Here is a 20,352-nt window from a genome sequence, read left to right as displayed (position 1 = left end):
CCTGCCGATTTAGGTGCGACCCAATATATTTTATGAATTTTTAAAAAGAAAATTATATATATAAAAAAAAAAAAAATCCTTTTTTTTTTCTTTTTTTTTTTTTTAGAATAAAGTTTCATAGAAATCTTAGTCAAACATTTAGTATTATGGATATTAAACATGCTGGCAGAGTACATGCATCCATGTTGTTGTGAACATTTTAATTAAATAAAGAAATTCCCTATCCATAGTCGCCGTGGGAAAGAATAAAATAAAAAAATTAAATAAAATAAATTCCCTACCTACCCATGGCCAAACTGACAACCAACCTGAAACCAACTATTAATTTTGTTAGGCCTGAGGTAAAACCTAACGAAGGGACCCGGGGAGGACCAGGAGGCCGCAGCACAGATGTCCTCCACCGAGGCCCCCTCTAACAAGGCGGCAGAGGCCCCCACACCACGAGTGAAGTGCGCCCTGACACCCCCAGGGGGGGCCAGACCAGCCAACGTGTAGCAAAGGGCAATGCCCTCGCACAACCAATGTGACAGGCGCTGCTTGGACAGTGCCTTACCAGCGTGAAGGCCACCGTAACAAACAAAGAGCTGATCGGTAGCCCTGAGGTCCTGAGTCTGACTGAGGTAAACCCCCAAAGCCCGGACGGGACACCACAGGTGAAGGCTCGCCTCTAACTCACCAGCGTGAGGAGGCGGATGAAACGCCTGAACCACAATATCCCTGGAGCGAAAAGAGCTCCGGATATTCTTTGGCACGAAGACTGGATTAGGTTTATCTTTTTTTTTTTTTTTTTTTTTTTTTTAAGAATTTGTACATATTTATACATTTCAGTCATCCAAATTATACAACTTCCATTTCCTTCCCCATTCCTATCCCCTAATCCCACCCCATCCCACCCAGTGAGGGCGACGACAAACATACATGTAAAATAATTTTTTTTATAAAAAAATAAAAAATAAAAGAAAGAAAAAAATAAAAAGAAATTAAGTAAAATTAAAAATATATATATATATAAATAGGAAAGACCGTAATAATAATATATAATATAAGTAATACTCTCCATTTTAGTAGCATAATTTCCAGATGGTAAAACAAATAAAATGGAAAGTAAATTTAACACCCTTAGCGGACCACCACAATGGCATCTCCCCAGCCATACGTGGGCTAGCAGTGTCGGGAAGGTAGATAGGGGGAGGAGGGGGGTCATGGGGTCCCAAGTTTGGAAGGAGTCATATGGGTTTTGAAATGAGATAGGAAGGGCTGCCATGTTTTGTGGAAGGTATCTGTGTGGCCTTGTGTTGTAAATCTGATTTTCTCTATATGTATAAGAGACATAACATCCCTCATCCAGTGTAATGTGAAGGGGGAGTGGCTGCCTTCCAGTTGAATAGGATGAGGCGTCTGGCAATGAGTGAGGCAAAGGCCATGGCATTGGATTGCCCAATAGATATTGCAGCGTTCTCCGGTGTCAGACCAAATAATGCAATAAGAGGGCATGGGTCAACATTCATAAAAAATATGTCTGAATAAGATTTAAAAATGGAAGTCCAGAAAGGGGCCAGTGCTGGACAATGCCAAAACATATGAATAAGTGAGCCAGGGGCTTGGTGGCACCGGTCGCATGTGGGATCCATGCCAGGATTTATCTTCGCACGTCTAGTCTTTGACCAATATAGACGGTGGAGGAGCTTGAACTGCATCAGTGAATGGCGGGCACATATTGAAGAAGAGTGTATTCGGGCAAGAGCATTTTCCCATTCTTTGTCTGTAAATTGTTGATTTAGATCGGACTCCCAGTTTTGTCTTATAGCCAATACTGAGGAGGATAGGGATATGATGTTATATAGTTTAGATATTGAGCCTTTGATTGCAACCTTCACCTCCAAGATCCGGTCGATCACAGTTTTTGGAGGTGTATGGGGGAACTGAGCAAATTTGCTCTTTAACAAAATCACGTATCTGTAGATATCTGAAAAAAATGGTTTTTGGTAAGTTAAACTTTAGGGACAGTTGTGTGAAAGACATAAATGAATGCTCAGAATGCCATTTTATCTTTTCCCCCCTCCATTTTTCCTCCGATTTTCTTCCATCCCAATGTTAGTCGTATGCCAATTCCCAATCCCCTTCCTGGTCGCTGCGCACTTACCCCCCACAGTCAGATCATCTGGGAGAGTGGAGGCTATCACGTGCTTCCTCCGACACACGTCCAGCCAATCAACCGCTTCTTTTCACCTGGCAGCGCGGATCCTCCCTGAGAGGGCGTAGCGTGTGGAAGGATCACACTATCCCACTCAGGTCCTATCCGCGCTTAGCAGGCGCCCCGACCGAACTGTAGGAGTCGCTGTTTACAACGACCCGGACCCACCCCGCCAGCTTCTCCCACCCTCTAATACAGCCAATTGTATTAGTGTGAACGGCCAGCCAAGCTGGTGACAACCCCGGAGCTGTGAGCTGGATTCGAACAGGCGAATCCAGCTCACAGCTCCGGGGTTGGTGACGAACGCAATCTCCGCTACGCCACCTAACCGCCTTCAGAATGCCATTCTTAAACCAGTTGCTGAAGGTTTCATCCACCATAGAGGGAGGGAAAAGGAAGTTTTTGTGGACCGGTGACGATGGTGACATGGCGTGAGACCAAAGTGTTTTCTGAACTGGGACCAGATCCGGAGGGAGTGTTGTACTAAGAGGTTGTTGGTGTACTGGGCGGTTGTGACTGGGAGCGAAGAGCAAACTAAGGATTGCAAAGATGTTCTAGAACAAGATTCCCTTTCCATGTCCACCCATGCCGGTACCCACTGACTGAGTCCGTAATGGGAATGACTCCAATTAGGGCTGGGCGATATGGCCTAAATATGATATCACGATATTTTCTGACCTTTCGGCGATACACGATACGCATCACGATGTTTTTCTTTTTTTCCCCAAACAATTCATTATGAGGCTTACCAAGACAGTATTTGAGTTTGCAAGCTAACATTAAAGACAAAATAAAATACCCATGCATTTAGCATTTTTATATTATATATTAGATTTAGATTATTGGATTATTAGATTATATATTGCATATATTTAGCAATGAGATATTATATGATTTAGATATGAAATATGATGAATTGAAAATGGGGGACCCTGATGTAAACAAGATGAAAGTCTTTCTCTGGTCTGCATCCTCCAGTCCACTGTTGTTGTATTGAGCTGTACTGTATTGTACCCATGCTGCAATCTGTTAATAACGTTTTCATTCATTCAGACGGCAAACAGAATCATTTTGATTGACAGTCAAGTCACCAATCGGCAAGCGCGTATAATTTTTTTTACTTCCGCCATTGGAGAGCTCAATGACAACAACAATGGTAGCGGTAGCTCCCCGCGGCCGAAGTTTAGCTTTTGGCTCCGCAGGATGACTAAACGACTGGAGGCATAATGATTTTACTGCAACGGATGTTATAATAAAAGCCTTTCCATACATCTGTCTGATTGAAAACTTTATTAACAGACCGCAGAATGGGCACAACTGAGTCAGCACGGGCTGAGATATGAACGACTAATGCTTGCTATATCTAGGTCGACCTCGGACGTTGCTATGTAAATAGGCTGATGTTATTGAACGTGTAACTATATAACGTTAATGCCACAAAACGAATGCCTTTGTTATCATAAGTAGTAACTTTGATGCAGTAGTGTGTGTGTGTGGGGCGGCGCTGTTCAAAAGTTTCAATGTGTGGACCAGATTGACGCGACACAATCCTCTTGGGCAAAACATCACGATATCCACGATACGTTTAAAAACTGGTTAAAGTGGTTAATGAACTGTACCCGATATTTATATAATATCGTCATATCGCCCAGCCCTAACTCCAATAGAGAATGCTGTGAATATTTGCAGCCCAATAGTAGGCCAAGAAATTGGGTAGTGCAAAGCCTCCCTGCGATTTAGGCTTCTGGAGGGCCATTTTATTTATTCGGACTGGGCGTTTATTCCAAATAAAATCTGATATTGCCCTGTCGAGGGCTTTGAAAAATGACTTTGGAATAAAGGTTGGAATATTTTGAAATAAATACAGAAATTTCGGTAATGTGTTCATTTTCACAGTATTCACTCTGCCAACAAGTGATAAAGGAAGTGACGACCATCTGATAAAATCCTGCTTAGTGCGCTCCAGTAGAGGGGTGAAGTTGGACGCTATGAGATTAGAATGTTTATGTGTTATCATTATGCTAAGGTAACGGAAGCAGCTTGGGGAAAGCTTGAAGGGGAACATAGAGGGGGGGATATTTCTAGCTCAAGAGTTTATGGGGAAAAGTTCACTTGTTTAAATTAAATTTATAACCAGAAAAGACACCAAACTCGTGTAGTATGTGAAGGACACGTGGAAGTGTGGCCACTGGATCCGCGATATACAGCAGGACATCGTCCGCATATAGCAAGATTCTTTGTTCCTGTCCATCTCTAATGATGCCTTGGACATGGCGGTCCATGCGAAAGGAAATAGCTAGTGGCTCGATCGCTAACGCAAATAGTAGCGGGGAGAGAGGGCAACCCTGTCTTGTACCGCGATGTAGGGGGAAATATTCCGAAGTCACATCATTTGTTCGAACTGATGCCACTGGAGAGGAGTATAAAAGTTTGACCCAGGACACAAATTTCTCGCCAAAACCGAATTTCTACAAAGTATAGAATAAGTAGTCCCATTCAACCCGGTCAAAGGCCTTCTCTGCGTCTAGTGCAACAACGACCTCTGCAACGGGAGACTCGGTGGAAGAGTAAATTATATTCATAAGGCGCCGCAGGTTGAAAAAAGCCATTCTATCCTTCACAAAACCAGACTGATCTGGATGGATAATACTTGGTATAACAGATTCCAGTCGTCGAGCGAGTACCTTTGCCAATATCTTTGCTTCATTGTTGAGGAGAGAAATAGGACGATATGAGCCACAGTCTTTCGGGTCCTTATCTTTTTTTAAGAGCAGGGATAGTGAGGCTTGGTAGAGAGTCGGAGGAAGCGAGCGGGATTGAAATGATTCCTCAAACATTGAAGCCATAATGGGACATAACTGGGTGGAATATTTTTTTTAAGAATTCCACAGGGAACCTGTCTGGGCCTGGGCTTTTCCCACTCTGCATCATAGTTAAAGCCTGTTGAATTTCATCAGCGCTAATGGGCTCTTCCAAAAGCATCATTGAATCATTGTCTATGACTGGTATATCCAAATCTGCGAAAAAACGATTCATGAGAGAGGGGTCTTTAGGGGAATCAGAGGTATACAGTGAAGAATAAAATGTTTTGAATTGACTATTTATTTCCAATGGGTCCGTATAGATCTCTCCAGTAGCAGAGTTAATTTGCGCTGCTAAACGAACAATAATCATCACTATGCAACAACCATCAAATGCACACAGCACACACACCCACACGCACACACTCACTCAAACAAACAACACACTGCAGCACCCACTCTCCACACTTTAGATCACACAAACACACTTACACTTTATATTTATTGATAAAGGATTTGCACTACAACTCGTACACCTACTGTGAATTGTACCTAAATTGCACCTCGTCCCATTTCTCCATTTCTGCCTTGCACTATATAGTATTGTATATTAGTACACTGCACAGTATTGTATATTGTATGGTAACTACGTCTATTCTGCATCGAACATTGTACATATGTCTAAACTGAACACTGTGACCTCATTTTTTTTACTTCTAATTTTACTATGTTATTTTATTTCATACTTATCTTGTCTTGCACAGTCTCTGGAGCGCAACAGTAAGAAGCATTTTGTATAAAAGTATTCTGTACTTCTGTATGACAACTATTAAAGAAACTTGAAACTTGATCAAGTTCTGAGCGGTGCTGTGTTTTAGCTGGGTTTGTCACCAAATTCAAAAAAAGACTGGCGTGATTTGAGTAGAAGCTGCTCAGCATGACTGGTGGAGAGGAGGTTCAATTCTGTCTGTAAAGTCACTCTTTCATTATAAAGTGAAGGTGTCGGAGAGACTGAATATGAATAATCCAATTTAAGAATTTGGTCTGAAAGTTCAGAGCGTCTGCTGTTTCGCAGTTTATTACGTCGAGCACAGTTAGAAATAATTTCTCCACGGAGAAAAGCTTTAAGAGCTTCCCAAATGATGGACATAGACATGCCAGGGGTAGAATTTACCTCAATAAAAAATTTGATCTTAGTGGACAGGAACGACGAAAATGAGTCCTCAGATAGCAATAGTGGATTTAGTCTCCGCGGCCTGAATGATGGACATTTGTCCGGGAAGGCTAGCTCTAAGACTATTGCTGCATGGTCTGAAATAACAATGCTATCGTAAGAGCAGGAACACACTTGAGATAGAAATGTGTTGTTGATAAACAAATAATCAATTCGAGAATATGTATGATGAACTTGTGAAAAGAAAGAGTACTGTTTGGCGGTGGGGTGAAGGAAGCGCCAGACATCTGAAATACCATATTGCTTCAGGAAGGACACTATGGCTCTAGCAGTCTGAGATTGTGGAGCTGGATTAGATGATGATCGATCTAAGGCTGGGTTAAGAGCACAATTAAGGGGTGCTCCAGTAGCACACCATGTTACCGCGCTGCGTCGCGGGACTCCGTGCTGCGTCACGGATCTGGTTGACTCCGAGTTCGATTCCCGGACTCGCCGTCATTTGCCGAATGTCTCCCCCTGCTCTCTCTCCCGTTTCACCCTACAACTGTCGGTCATGCTTGACCAGAAAAGCGATAAACGCTAAAAAATAAAGTTTAAAAAAAAAAATAGCACAATTAAAGTCACCTCCCATAATCAGTTGATTAGAGTTCAGGTCGGGGAGTGAAGAGATAAGTTTATTGATGAAATGCGTGTCACCAAAATTGGGAACATATACGTTGACTAGGACTACCCTTGTGGAATAGAGTTCCTGAAACTATAATGAATCTGCTATTAGGGTCAGAGATCACATCAGATGGAGTAAAGGGTGTGTTTTTGTTAATCAGAATGGCTGTTCCTCTGGCTTTGCTCTGAAAACCAGAGTGGAACACTTGACGAAGACTGGATTAGGCCTCAGAGTCGCACCGCTATTGACACAAATAGACAAGCACTGAGAGAGCACACAGCTCACCCACGTGTTTAGCGGAGGTGATGGCCAGCAGGAACGCAGTCTTGAAGGACAGCTGTTCCAAAGACGCCAGCTCAAGAGGCTCAAACGGGGCCTTAGACAACCGGCCGACGACCAGTAGGAGGTCCCAACTCGGAGACAGAACGTTCCACCGGCTTGAGACGCCGAGCGCCAAGCAGGAAACGCTTCACAAGAGGGTGGCTGAACAACGTACCGCCCTCAAACCCCACATGACAAGAGGATATAGCCGCGGCATATACCATCACCGTCGAGGCCGACAGTCTACCCAAAATAGACTGAAGGAAGGAAAGGACAGCGTCCAGGGCGCAGGACACCGGGTCCAAGCCCCCCACCTTACACCACTCTTGGAAAGTACGCCACCTACCCACGTAAACCGCGATAGTGGAGCGAGCACGCGCGTTCCGGATGGTGTCGACCACAGAAGGGTCAAGACCCATCCCCTCCAGACTCACCCTCTCAACAGCCAAACCATCAGCGGCTGTCCCAGAACAGGGAACAGCCACAGAGACCCGTGCGCCTGAGAGAGGGCCCGCGATGACCAAGGAACAGGCCACGGCGGGGCTACCAAGAGCTGGATCAGGACCGGGAACCACACAGCTGTGCCGCGGTCCGGCGTGATCAAGGTCCTGCGCTCCCGACGTATCCGCTCCAACAACTGAGCTATCAGATGTATGGGGGGAAACGCGTACAGAATCCCGGGCGGCCATGGATACATCGAGAAGGCATCCACCCCCAAGGGAGGATTGTCCCCCCGACTGACCAAGAACCATAAGGGGCACTGGTGAGACTGTCTGCTCGCAAACAGATCCACCGTGGCTTCCCCGAACCGGTCCCAGACTTGTCTGACTATGTCTGGACGTAGTCCCCATTCGTTGGAATGTGGACCGCCCCGTGACATCGTATCCGCACCCATATTCCGCTTGCCAGGGATGTGGAGTGCCCTCGGGCTGCGCAGATTGAGAGACGCCCATAGCCAGAGCTCGACCGCCGCCCGGTGCAGACGGATGGAGCGCACCTGCTGCCCATGGAGATCCCGCTGGTGAGGGTACCAGTCCTCCCCCAGTAGTCGAGATCCCTCAGTATTGACATGGGAACCTTCAAATGTTTCCACTTGCCTCTCACCAGGTCTATTCCCATACTGGAAAACCACCTCTGTATCCTCCTCATGAAGAGGAGGCCAAGAGGGACCACAGAGTGAGCAGATGCCATCATACCGAGTAGGCTCATCACAGACAGCGCCGCAACCGTCCTGCCAGGACGGAGCCCCCTGAGCACGTCGAGGATAGCCACTCGCCGCCGCTCCGAGAGGGTTGCCCTCATGGGCCTTGAGCTTAGAACCAAGCCCAAGTACTCCACATGTTGACTGGGAAAAGGCGTACTCTTCTTCCAGTTCACAGCAAAACCCAGTTTGGTAAGGAATTCCACCACCAGCCTGGTATGAGACCTGGCGACCGGCTGAGGAGCAGAATGTCGTCGAGATAGAAAATAACTCGTATCCCCTGACGATGTAGAGGCTCCAGCGCGGTCTCTACGCACTTGGTTAATGTGCGGGGGCCAGAGAGTAGCCGAACGGCAGCCTCTGGTATTCGTACGCCACACCCTGAAAAAGGAAGCAAAGGAAGATCGGGATGTGAAAATACGCATCCTTCAGGTCTATGGAGGTGAACCAGTCTCCCACCCTGACGGAGCTCATCAGGTGTTTGACGGTCAACATCCTGAACCGCCTCGTCACAATCAGCCGATTGAACGCAGACAGATCCAGTATAGGTCTGACACCTCCCGATTTCTTGGGCACCAGAAAATACCGGGAGTAAACGCCACACATTGTGTCCTCCCTTGGGACCACGACTATGGCTTGCTTCGCTAACAGAGATTGGATCTTGTCGGCCAGAGCTGTCACTGCTGCTGACCCTGACAACAGGGTCTGCACCAAACCTGAAAACGGAGGGTGGGGTTGTGCAAACTGCAACACAAGCCCCCGCCTCAACGTTCTCTCCATCCACTGACCGGAGAGCGAGCTGGACACAGCTAGACGGCGACGTTTTTTTAGGGCGTGCTCATCTAATGTAGCCGATCCCTCGGGCCGCCAAGGCTGTCGGCCTTGCGGTCACCTGTTTTCGTTGTGCCCAGGGTACCTCAGGTGGGGGAAACATGGCCGCTGGTTGAGGGCCTCGCCACAGTCGTTGACGAGGCCGTGCTCTCACCTCTGGATGCATGGTGCGAGGCGATGTGGGGCCCAGGTCAAATACCGCCTGCGTTTACGCAGAAAGACAAGAGTCCCTCTGTGGAAAGAGGAGCCCTAAGGAGAAGAAACCTTTCCTCCTCCCCAAGGGAAGACTGCTCCAACCAGAGATGCCTATGAATAAGAGTTGATAGCATCCTGATCCTCCCTGCGGTTATAGCTTGCGACTGAGTTAAGAGTTCTATAACTCCAAAAATGTGCGCGATGTTTTCGGCGTCGGCTGGCCCTGCAGCCCCACTACCCAACACCAATGTGGACAGAAAAACAGTCAACTGAGCAATGACACTGTCCGCTGCTAAATTCCATCCTGTGGCGGTATAAACATCATCAGCCCATACCGCCACCTGCCGGGCCGACTCGCCCTCAGGCGTCGGCTTCCGCGTGGGACACCGTTCAACCCTGCCAGGGCAAAGGATCGATGCTACCTGGCTCTCAAGCCAGGGCACACCTGCCTTGCGCCCTGTTGTCAGCCCATTCACCCATAAAAAGGGTAAATAAGCCTCAGCAAAACCCCCACATTAGCTACCGAGTCGACTGACCTTCATCAATGAACAGTGACCCAGCATCTTAGCATTAGCCGCGCGCTTCAGGATAGCTGGGAAAACATCCAACTCGGAGTCATGACGACAACGTTTACCCAGATATCCTGTCCCTTGCGCAAATACATAACTCGGTTGTCTCACGGGACAACGAGCAGTATCACAAATGCTAGCATTGATGCCTGGTAGCGCAGGCCCTACCTGTGCGCGACCTAGCCCGACAGCTAGCCGCCGCGCGACGACCCTCGATCCGCTGTCATGAGACGAGGAAACATTGTTCAATTTCTCTGCAGCAGTGCACGTCAACCACGTCAACAAACCATTACGGCAAGAGTAGTGTATGAGCAGCTCAGGGCTCCTCTTTCAACATGCTGCCTACCTACTGTACCCGGAGCTGCTAACTGGCTAACGTTATGAGAGCTAACGTTGCTACCTACTGTACCCGGAGCTGCTAACTGGCTAACGTTATGAGAGCTAACGTTGCTACCTACTGTACCCGGCGCTGCTAACTGGCTAATGTTATGAGAGCTAACGTTGCTACCTACTGTACCCGGCGCTGCTAACTGGCTATCGTTCCTGTTTAAACAAATGTTAATAAATGGGAGCTTCCTCAAACAGCCATCTCTTTCCCGACAATCCCCTCTGCACGAACCCTTACATATGGTAATTAAACATTAAAACACCTGCAGCTTATATATGTACACATCATTCAATTTAGCTGCTGCGTCTTATATTCAGGTGCGGCTTATAGTGCGAAAAGTACGGAGATTGAACTCTGCCATTGGAAAGAGGAGATTTGGCCCGATCCATAGATGTGCGACTTGGCTATATTAAGGTAATTTATAGGCTGATATTCTATATTCTATAATAATATTTCAAATTGCATGTGTCTGGATGGCACAATTCAATACTGAATCTACAAAACCTTCTATTTAATCATCTTCCCTTTATTAATTTGCTTAGATCTTTTGTACACGTGATCTCAAGAATGTGCTGAACAAGCTCTGTGGCAGTTTTTCATGTCTGGACATTTTCAAGCATGGTGTTATTCACCGTCAAAGATACAAATACAAAAAATGTACTTGATATTCTCTTTTGGTTCATTACAATTTACTCAAGCCTAGTAACAGACAGATTGCTCCACTTCTACAAGGTCCATGCTGATGACCAAAAAAGTGCTAATTGTTTGGGAAGAGCGAGGAGCAGCGGAGAGCGACCAGAGCGAGAGAAATCCCTGCATGTTGTTGCAAGTGGGGTCAACTTTTTCAGCCCCCCCTCTCGCGTAAACAAGGCCACCCTGTCACAGAGCCAGAGCAGCTAGCGGTGAGGGAAGATGAGCTGATGAGTTGGGTGACATTGGCCATCCATGAGGGGCAAAATAAATTCGTAATACACAATTTGATTGTTTGCCGTTTATCCTGTCTTTTCAGCTTCCAGGGCGCCCCCTACAGGAGTACCTGCCTCCTACAGCCAACATCCAGTTCACTTGTCAACACTACTGAATGGGTGAGCGACCCATGTCCCGTTATGTCTCATAACGTTGTGATTTGTCAAGTGTAGTAAAGCTGCAGAAAAATCACCTATTAAATATACACATTAGTCCACATCCTTTACTTAGTTGCACAATTATTTTATTAACATTCTTATTCTTGAGGCAGTATTTGCCACAGCAATGAACCTATATCAAGCCACGCCCTGATTTTTTATATCAAGCCACGCCCTCTTTTCTTGATCCTCCAATCGCAACTGCTGCTTCTCCGGAATTAAACGTTCGTCCGAGGGAATGGACTGTTGCGATTGGAGGATCAAGAAAAAAGGGCAGAGCTTGAGAGGTCAATCTTACGCAACGTTCTCTGCAGCCGCCGTTCGTCGTGACTCTGGACGAGGTGGAGTTGGTCCACTTTGAGCGTGTGCAGTTCCACCTGAAGAACTTTGACGTGGTCATCGTCTACAAGGACTACAACAAGAAGGTCACCATGATCAACGCTGTGCCTGTCAACTCCCTGGACCCCATCAAGGAATGGCTCAAGTAAGGCCCCACCCAACAACACAGGATGGGCCGTCTGTCTGAGGAACTGCATGTTTACTAGGGGTGGAACAGTTCACAAAATACACGGTTCGGTTCGAATCACGGTTTTGGAGTCACTGTTTTCAATTTGGTATACGTTGTTTAAAAAATAGATTAAAGTAACACTCAAAATACTATACATCAGAATAAGATATATAGCCTAAAAATAATCCAACTTTTCAGTTTTTCTCAAGGACATAGTCATGCAAAAACTGAAAGAATGAGGCAGTTTGACATCAGGCACATTATTTTGACAGTGACCGGTTAGAGCTCATTTATTTGGTAAAAAAAAAGGTTTACAGCGGTTTGCCTTAAATAATGTTTGGCACACAAAGACCGAACTGACTGAAAAATATAGGCAACATTTGTTAAAGTATTAACTTAGTGCAAACAAACTAAATAATTAAACCTTTCTATTTTTGTGGCCACATTATAGACAAAGGCCATCAACATAAAGTATGCATATGGTCAACCAGCACTAGACTTTCTTATCAAAAAGGAAAAGTCACTGTTGTTTAAAATAAATAAATCATGTGTACTAAATATATATTTACTTTTTAATTGCATGAAACATTATGAAGTATTCTCTTAAGCCGCTTTTCACTGCATGGTACCTAATCGACTCGCTTTTGCTTTTTGAGTGTCTTGGTAGCCATATTTGAAGGACGTCACACAAGGAAGTAAATAGTCATCAACAGTAACATGGCGTTGGAACCTGGAGAAGCCCTGATGATATAATATAAACTAACAGCCAATAAATGTGAAGTTATCTTTGAACCTGTTGTCGAGCCTCGTCAATATACCCCCCCCCCCCTTCCCCACTAATTTAACTGGTGTCGTGGAATCACTTTGCTGTTGGCGTTTCCACAGTTGGCTTGCGGCTAATGCTAGTTAGCTTAGCTCGCAGGCCTAGCTCGCGGCTAACGTTAGGTAGCTTAGCTCGCGGCTAACTTAGTTACTGCCTCTCTGGGTGTGTGCGTATTTGTGTGCGTACAATACACACATGCCCCGAACCGTGGAGGTCGTACCGAACGGTGTACGGTTCGAATGCGTACCGTTCCACCCCTAATGTTTACCCATCCATTGTGCTAATGAGAGTATCGTCATCAAATTGGACCCATTTTTTAATAACCTTGATTGCTCACCTGAACGCACGCATTCAAAGACACAAATAAATCCAGTGCTGTGCTATATTGATTCATAATGAATTGTGTGTCTGTCCAGCTCGTGTGACATCAAATACACGGAGGGAGTCCAGTCCTTGAACTGGACCAAGATCATGAAGACCATCGTGGACGACCCCGAGGGCTTCTTCGAGCAGGGAGGCTGGTCCTTCTTGGACCCGGAGGGCGAGGTAGGTGCTGGACACCTTCTAAACCACCTTACTTTAAAATACTGTAATTCTAATTACTCTATATCAAAATGTTATCAATCATGTTTTAAAAGTAAAGTCTCACAACTATGGCTAAACAAGACAATTGTTTTATGTTTGATATCGTGAACGAATACAATATAATCACAAAGACTGCAATTTATGATTTTCATAATACACCCAACTGATGCAAATCCTTCACACAGAAATGCTAGTGACTAGAAATAAATACAGGAATATTGGTTTATTTCTTGTTATCTAATAAGATTGTAACGCCAAGGAATTATACTTAACCTCTTAAAGGGGAACTCCACTTTTTTTGGAAATTAGCTTATTTAACATCTTCCCTGGAGTTAGACAAGAAGATACATACCTTTTTTGTCTCTGTGCGTGCATTTTAGCTTTGGGAATAGACGCTCTGTTAGCATAGCTTAGCTTCATCACTGGAAGTGAGGCAGGACAGTAGCCTTACAGTGCCTTACAGTGTATTGCAATGTCAGACCTTGCGCGAGTATAATTCTCAATCTGTAACTTAACGTTGCTTGCTCTGATAATAATAAATCCCTCTAAATAGAACTTTGTGTCATTGCCGTATTCTTGTGTGGGTGTTCACCATATATATTCATGTACTGTATGGCCAGTAATTAAAGTACATAACTAAGTAGTGGTTTAATAATACCATACTCTCAATACAGTCAGGGAATTGTACCCCTCAGTTACAGGTTATTTTGTCCATATGGCTCAGCCCTCGCTTCTTTGTCTTTCCGTCTTGCGCTCCTCCTTACTACTCCTTACTCCCCAGGAGGGTGGCGGGGACGAGGACTCTGAGTCGGAGATGGAGGACGAGACCTTCAACCCCTCTGCGGATGAGGAAGAGGAGGAAGGGGAAGACAGTGATGAAGATTATGACTCCGAAACGGAGGACTCGAGTAAGTCCCCAGTCCCACCACAAGTAGTCCCACAAGATCTTTGATGTCTCTCTCTCACTCCGAGAGACACACACACACACTCTTTTGGGTGAAAATGTAGATGAAAGTTGTATTTGTTGTATAAAAAATCTTATGATTTTAAGGGCTTTTGATGCTAGATACATTTTGAATGGGTATTTATAAAAAAAAATTTAGATACCAATTTGTATAATTTGTCAATCAATGGGTATCTTTTGTCAATACCCACTCAATCACACTCTCATACCGATGGATATAATTTGTCCAGGGTACCCGCAGGCTCTAAAAAGTCTTACATTTAATCAGAATTGTAGGCCTTCAAACGTCTTAAAAAGGTCATTAATATGATTTTGATGGGTCTTAAAAATTTATTGATTAGTAAATTACTTCTATGTTAGGATAACTTCTCTGCATTGTGTTTAAATGTGTTTGGGAATGTCCAGGCTGCATAGTAAGCAGTACAGTAATCTCAGTTCTTCCCCAACAATCTGTATGGAATTACTTCTTTCATAGTCATTTTCCTTCATACCAGTATCGTCGTGGAGAAAAAAAGGTCTTACATTTAACTTGTTGAAACACACAGGAAACCTGTCAATACAATATTTTAATCTGTGCATCTAAAAAATTTTCATCCGTGTGTGTGGTTGTGTTCCTCAGATTACAGTGAGTCTGTCGGCAGTGAGGAGGAGAGCGGGAAAGACTGGGATGAACTGGAAGAGGAGGCCAGGAAAGGTCAGTCTTTTTAATGGTCATTCATGCATTTCTTTTTGGTCCATTCATGGTAATGCACAGTTCCATAAAAGTATAATTTTATAATAAAAGCACCTCCCAATTTGCACATTCCATGAGTGAAAAGGAGCAGGGAGAAGAAAATCGGATTTGATAGTCTGTCAATTCCACATATTTAAGCCCAACGGGCCCGGTACAGGGCCAAGATTCTATCACACCATAAATCGATAAATACAGAACGTATTAATTAACCTGTTAAGCCCTAGCCCTATTTTCTGAAAATCCACCTAAAAAGTAAATGGAAGATTGCTCCACTCTACATGGTCCATTTGCATGTTCTTGGTATATAGGGACATCTATGGATCTCAGGGAATGTATTCACAGTGTCAGAAATATTGTGTCTGTTACTAGGCTTGAGTAAATTGCGATGAAACAAAGGAGAATATAAATTAGGATTTTTCTTTGCATCTTTGACTGTGAATAACACCATGCTAAAAATGACCAGACATGAAAAACTGCCACTAAGCTCGTTCAGCACATTCTTGAAATCACGTGTACCAAAAATCTAAGCAAATGAATAAAGGAAAGATGATTTGTAGATGCAGTACTGAATTCTGCCATCCGGACACATGCAATTTGAAATATTATTATAGAATATCAGTCCTATAAATGACCTTATTATAGCCAAGTTGCACATCTATGGATCGGGCCAAATCTACTCTTTCCAATGGCAGAGTTTAATTTGGATTTAGTATCACCAGGCATGCAGCAAGAACCGTGAATGAAATCCACTGTAAGAAATGGTTCCGGTTTCTTTGTGGGCTTGTATCTAAGGAATAAATAGTGTGTTATCACCATGATTCATAAGACATAGATTGAAAAGTATCTGCCTGATTTGTACAAGTGATGGCTTATTTTGAAGGTATGAACCTGTACTTTAATATTATGTAAAAAAATATATATATATATATATAATATTATAATTGAAGCTTGTCTGGGCTTTTTTGTGATTCTGAACCACCCCCCCCCCTTTCTGGGCCCTTTAGGTGGATTTTCAATAATAATTCTATTTTTTTATTATTATTTTTTATTACATAATATGAAAGTACAGGTTCATATCTTCAAAATAAGCCATCACTTGTACAAATCAGGCAGTTGCTTTTTATGTCTTATGACTCATGCTTATAACAGACGACTCTTTTCTGAGCTACGGGGCTTCAAAGAAACCTGAACAATTTCTCTTGTCATGTGTAATGACTCGTTTACCCAGAAAGCAATGTACCCCCTTCCCCTTCTGACTTGACACATTTTAGTCTGAGAGCAGCCCTTTGTTAGTCTAATGACTTGTGACCCCTGCTTCTGTGACCAACCAACCATCTATGTGCGCGCACACACCAAAAAACTAGTCGTTTTTAGAGACACGATCATAATGAGGCGTTTGTCATGAGTCTCCTGAACAATTTAAAACCAATAATGAATCGATCAGAGCTTCCGACACTTTTCCGTGACCATCCGCGGATTCTCTGAGATATTATGAGCTACGCACAGACACACACACATTTACGCTTATAGCAGACTTAATGATTTTAGAATATTTCAGCTAATGAAGTTAAATCAACTATTCAGTCCGTTTTCATAATGTAACGTTTGGCTACTTCCGATCGTTATGAGCCTTCAGTCGGAGGAGCGCGAGCTGGACTTGCGCACTGCTGCCAGTCAGGCTTGTATAGTTGTATGCCTGATTCGGATACAATTTGACACAAACTGTTCCAAAGATACTGGGCCTGTTGTCTCTGAATGCATTTAAGTGCGTCTCGTCTCCCCATCGGATAGACTGCGGGGAAAAACAGCCGTAGCCTACAATCTAACAAGAATTAACCTATTTACAAGTCTTATTACATTTAGCAAATAAGGAAACGGAACATTTCAAAGCACTAGAAATTTATTATCACGTTTTTTTTTACCTAATTCTGAATCCCAACGTTTTCGGCATTAATGAAAAATCCTCTCTGGTGAGATGATGTTTTCACACCTTTTGGAGCCTATTGTTCTCCCGCAGACGGGAGCTTCGACCTCAGGGGGTTATTAACAAGACCCTATTATCTGTGCCTGGTCACATATGCATACTGATGCTTAAAATTACATTTCCTTCTATGGTCCTTGTCCTCTGAACTAAAAACAAACAACTTCTGCAAGCTTTCTGGCAATACTCTCTCTTTTCACAAATCGAAGTCTAAAGCTTCTGTATGTTTGCATTGATTGAAAAGCGGTGGTGTCTGGTCCAGACGTGTCTCTCACTCTCTTCCTCTTCCCCTTCTGCCGTCCCTCTAGCCGACAAAGAGAGTCACTACGAGGAAACGGAGGAGACCACCAACCCCAGGAAGAGGAAGTCCGGTCGCCCGGCTCCTCCCCCCAGCAAGAAGAAACGGCGGCACTAAATGTCCGTTTTCACACACACTATACACACACACACACACACACACACACACACACACTCTCATACACACACACACTACTGCCAAAACAGTTGATCCGACCCACCCCCCAGCTGGCTCTGAGCTGACTCATGTTCATCGCAGCAAAATAAACACATGCGCACACACACACACACACCTCACACAATTTGTATATAGAGGTAGACCCCCCTCTCCTCCTCCCCTTACTTTTGTGTTTTGTGTCGCGTTGACATGGTAACACAGTACCGGTGAACGGTAAAGGCGAGCGGTATACTGAATGTGGAACCGAATGCCCCGAATGGAAACGCTGCTGAATACGGAGCCACAGATGTACTCCACGCCTCCAGCCGTAGATGATCGCGAGCCGCCGCACAATGCAGTGTCCAAAGCCAATTCTTAACGAGTTGTTTTGGTCTCACGAACCTGCCGGAGCTCGTTTCCACAGTCAGCCCCCCCCCCCTACCTTTTAATCTATTCCTCCGTCTCGGGTCGTGTGTGTGTGTGTGTGTGCGGCGCGCGTGTTGCGTGCATCAAATACTTTTTATTGCAAACATGTTTGTTTTTCTGTCTAAAAGATGATAAAATAAAAAAAATTAAATCCATAAACTAATAGATTGGAGAAGACTTGGCATCTTCTGCCAAGCATTTTATAAAAAGCCCTTCAGAAACAACTCCCTCTTCACACCTTCTGTCTACTGGCCTGTTTGCTCTTTCTTGTCGGCCTTTGTTACGTTTATTTGAGAGAACATAAGACATGATCTTCTATGGGGGGGGGGGGGGGGCGGGGTATTCGGGTATACATTTGTTGATTGCGTTTTTGATTCTTTTTTTAAACGGGGGTTTGTACACTTATGCACATAGACACGCACGCACACACACCAGTACACACAGTCTCCCCATCTCCTCTCTTTTCTGTCTTTTCCTTCATTCGGGTTAGATGGACTGTTGTATTGTTAATTCTGAAAATCCTGTTTTTGTTTTTGTAATAAAATTAAAAGGAAGTGTAGCCTATTTTGTGTGGGTTGCTTTTATTCCGTTTTCATGATGTCAAAACGTGCAGCTAATTGACCTATCTCCTTTCTTCCTGATCCTCCAATCACAACAGTCTCTTCCCTCGGGCAGACGGTTGCGATTGGAGGATGGAGAGCAGAGGGCGGGGCTTGAGATGGGGCTGTGGTCACATTAGCTCACGTTTATTTTTACAGTTTCGTTCACCACCATTCAAACGTTTAAATTCGTGCTGTCAGGTGATTCAAAATATTATCTAATTAATTACAGGATTTGTAATTAATCGCATAACCATTTTAGACCTGATATTTTATATTCTATAATCATATTTCAAATTGCATGTGTCCGGATGGCAGAATTCAGTAATGTATCTACAAAACCTTCTGTTTAATCATCTTCCATTTATTCATTTGCTTAGATTTTTCAGGTCTGGTCAATGTTAGCATGGTGTTATTCACAGTAAAAAAAAATAATTGAATTGATATTTCATTTGGTTCATTACAATTTACTCAAGCCTAGTAACAGACGCAGTATTTCTGACATGGGAATACATTCCCTGAGATCCATAGATGTCCCTACAATCAGATACCAAGAACATGCAAATGGACCATTTAAAAAAGTTTGTAAATGTTTATTCTATGTTCTTATGGAATTAAATACATTTTGAGTTAATTTTCATAACGTGATAATTTGCTGTGTAATTAATTAACGTGATAAACTGACAGCCCTAGTTTAAATTATAACTTTTGGTTCAACTTTGACCTGCGGAAATGGCACATGACACACCGAGGCTCGACCAATGAGGGAGCAGATTCCACTGAACTCCAAGCAGCGTCCAATACAGCCCACCTTCCCCCCCCCAGCATGCTAGCCAAAAATAACTCGTCTCGTGAGCAGAAATGAATGTCTTTTTGCTTTGGATTTCTGACACGTTTCATGTGTTGATCATTCTGATAATTCAGCCTGCCAAATATACAATTTCGGTATTTCCTCCCTTAACTCATTGACTGCCATGCTGTTTTTCCATCTTTACTCCCTGGCGCCAGAGTTATTGACTATTTTCACGATGTTTGCGGACCCATTGTATATTCTATATTATAGCTATGGAGACAATAGTATGGCTCATTTGACAGGCACTATTTATACTCCAACAGGGAAGAAACTGTTTATTTCTACATACCTTCGTTTGTGCGCTATCCCACGCTAAAAATCACCCCGTTTCATAATAATCCAGGCTGGTTTTCTGGATTGTGAGATAGTGTTTTGTGCGCAAATCGTGCGGGTTGCTCGCCTGAAACTTATATTATTTCCAGGTCAAAGGTAAACACGACAATTATGTTTCTTCACAAAGCAAGAGGGCTAGGGGGGGACGTTTTCCGATGCTATCCTTACAAAAGCATTTTATGATGGGGTTCGGTAAAATATATGTTACATTTGTCAGCAGGTACTTCACTCTTGCTCCAAGTGTCTTTGATCAAAAAAAGGAAAAACTAAAGTAACTATCTCGTTTTTGGCGCTTAACATATTGAGTGCCACGCCCCTTTGACCCTATAGGGCAGGGGTGGCCAACCTTTTTTGAACCAAGATCTACTTTTTTATTTACCACCTAGCCCGAGAGCTACCAGCCAAAATTGTATATTGTAAGCCGTCATTTGAGGCTTTATAAAAGCAGCATAATGAACACAAATCTGTCAGTGCCGAGTCCGACCTCATCTTAAATAACAAACAGCATTGCTTGTTGTAGTTAACAAGGAGAGAGAGTTGATTTAGCAAATTTTTTATTTTTTTTTATAATCAATTTTTATTAATCAAGATCTACTTGAAATCAGCCTGCGATCTACCTGTCGATCGCGAT

General features: G+C 43.9%; 1 protein-coding gene across 1 annotated transcript in view; it reads left to right on the top strand.

Annotated features, from left to right (window-relative positions):
- The window catches only part of supt16h (SPT16 homolog, facilitates chromatin remodeling subunit), a 100,915-nt gene extending 82,112 nt beyond the window's left edge, over nucleotides 1-18,803 (top strand). Inside the window, exons 19-24 of the mRNA XM_084312337.1 lie at nucleotides 11,348-11,423; nucleotides 11,777-11,946; nucleotides 13,210-13,339; nucleotides 14,160-14,286; nucleotides 14,962-15,036; nucleotides 17,365-18,803. Of these exons, the coding sequence (XP_084168463.1) occupies nucleotides 11,348-11,423; nucleotides 11,777-11,946; nucleotides 13,210-13,339; nucleotides 14,160-14,286; nucleotides 14,962-15,036; nucleotides 17,365-17,471 (685 nt within the window). The 3' untranslated portion in view covers nucleotides 17,472-18,803. The remainder of the gene's footprint in view (nucleotides 1-11,347; nucleotides 11,424-11,776; nucleotides 11,947-13,209; nucleotides 13,340-14,159; nucleotides 14,287-14,961; nucleotides 15,037-17,364) is intronic.
- Nucleotides 18,804-20,352: the final 1,549 nt, after the last annotated feature.

This window comes from Notolepis coatsorum (assembly GCF_963971535.1).
Source record: "Notolepis coatsorum genome assembly, chromosome: 4".
In the NCBI taxonomy this organism is placed as follows: domain Eukaryota; kingdom Metazoa; phylum Chordata; class Actinopteri; order Aulopiformes; family Paralepididae; genus Notolepis; species Notolepis coatsorum.
The sequence above is the reverse complement of the archived record's forward strand: the minus strand, read 5'-3'. Positions and strand labels throughout refer to the sequence as shown.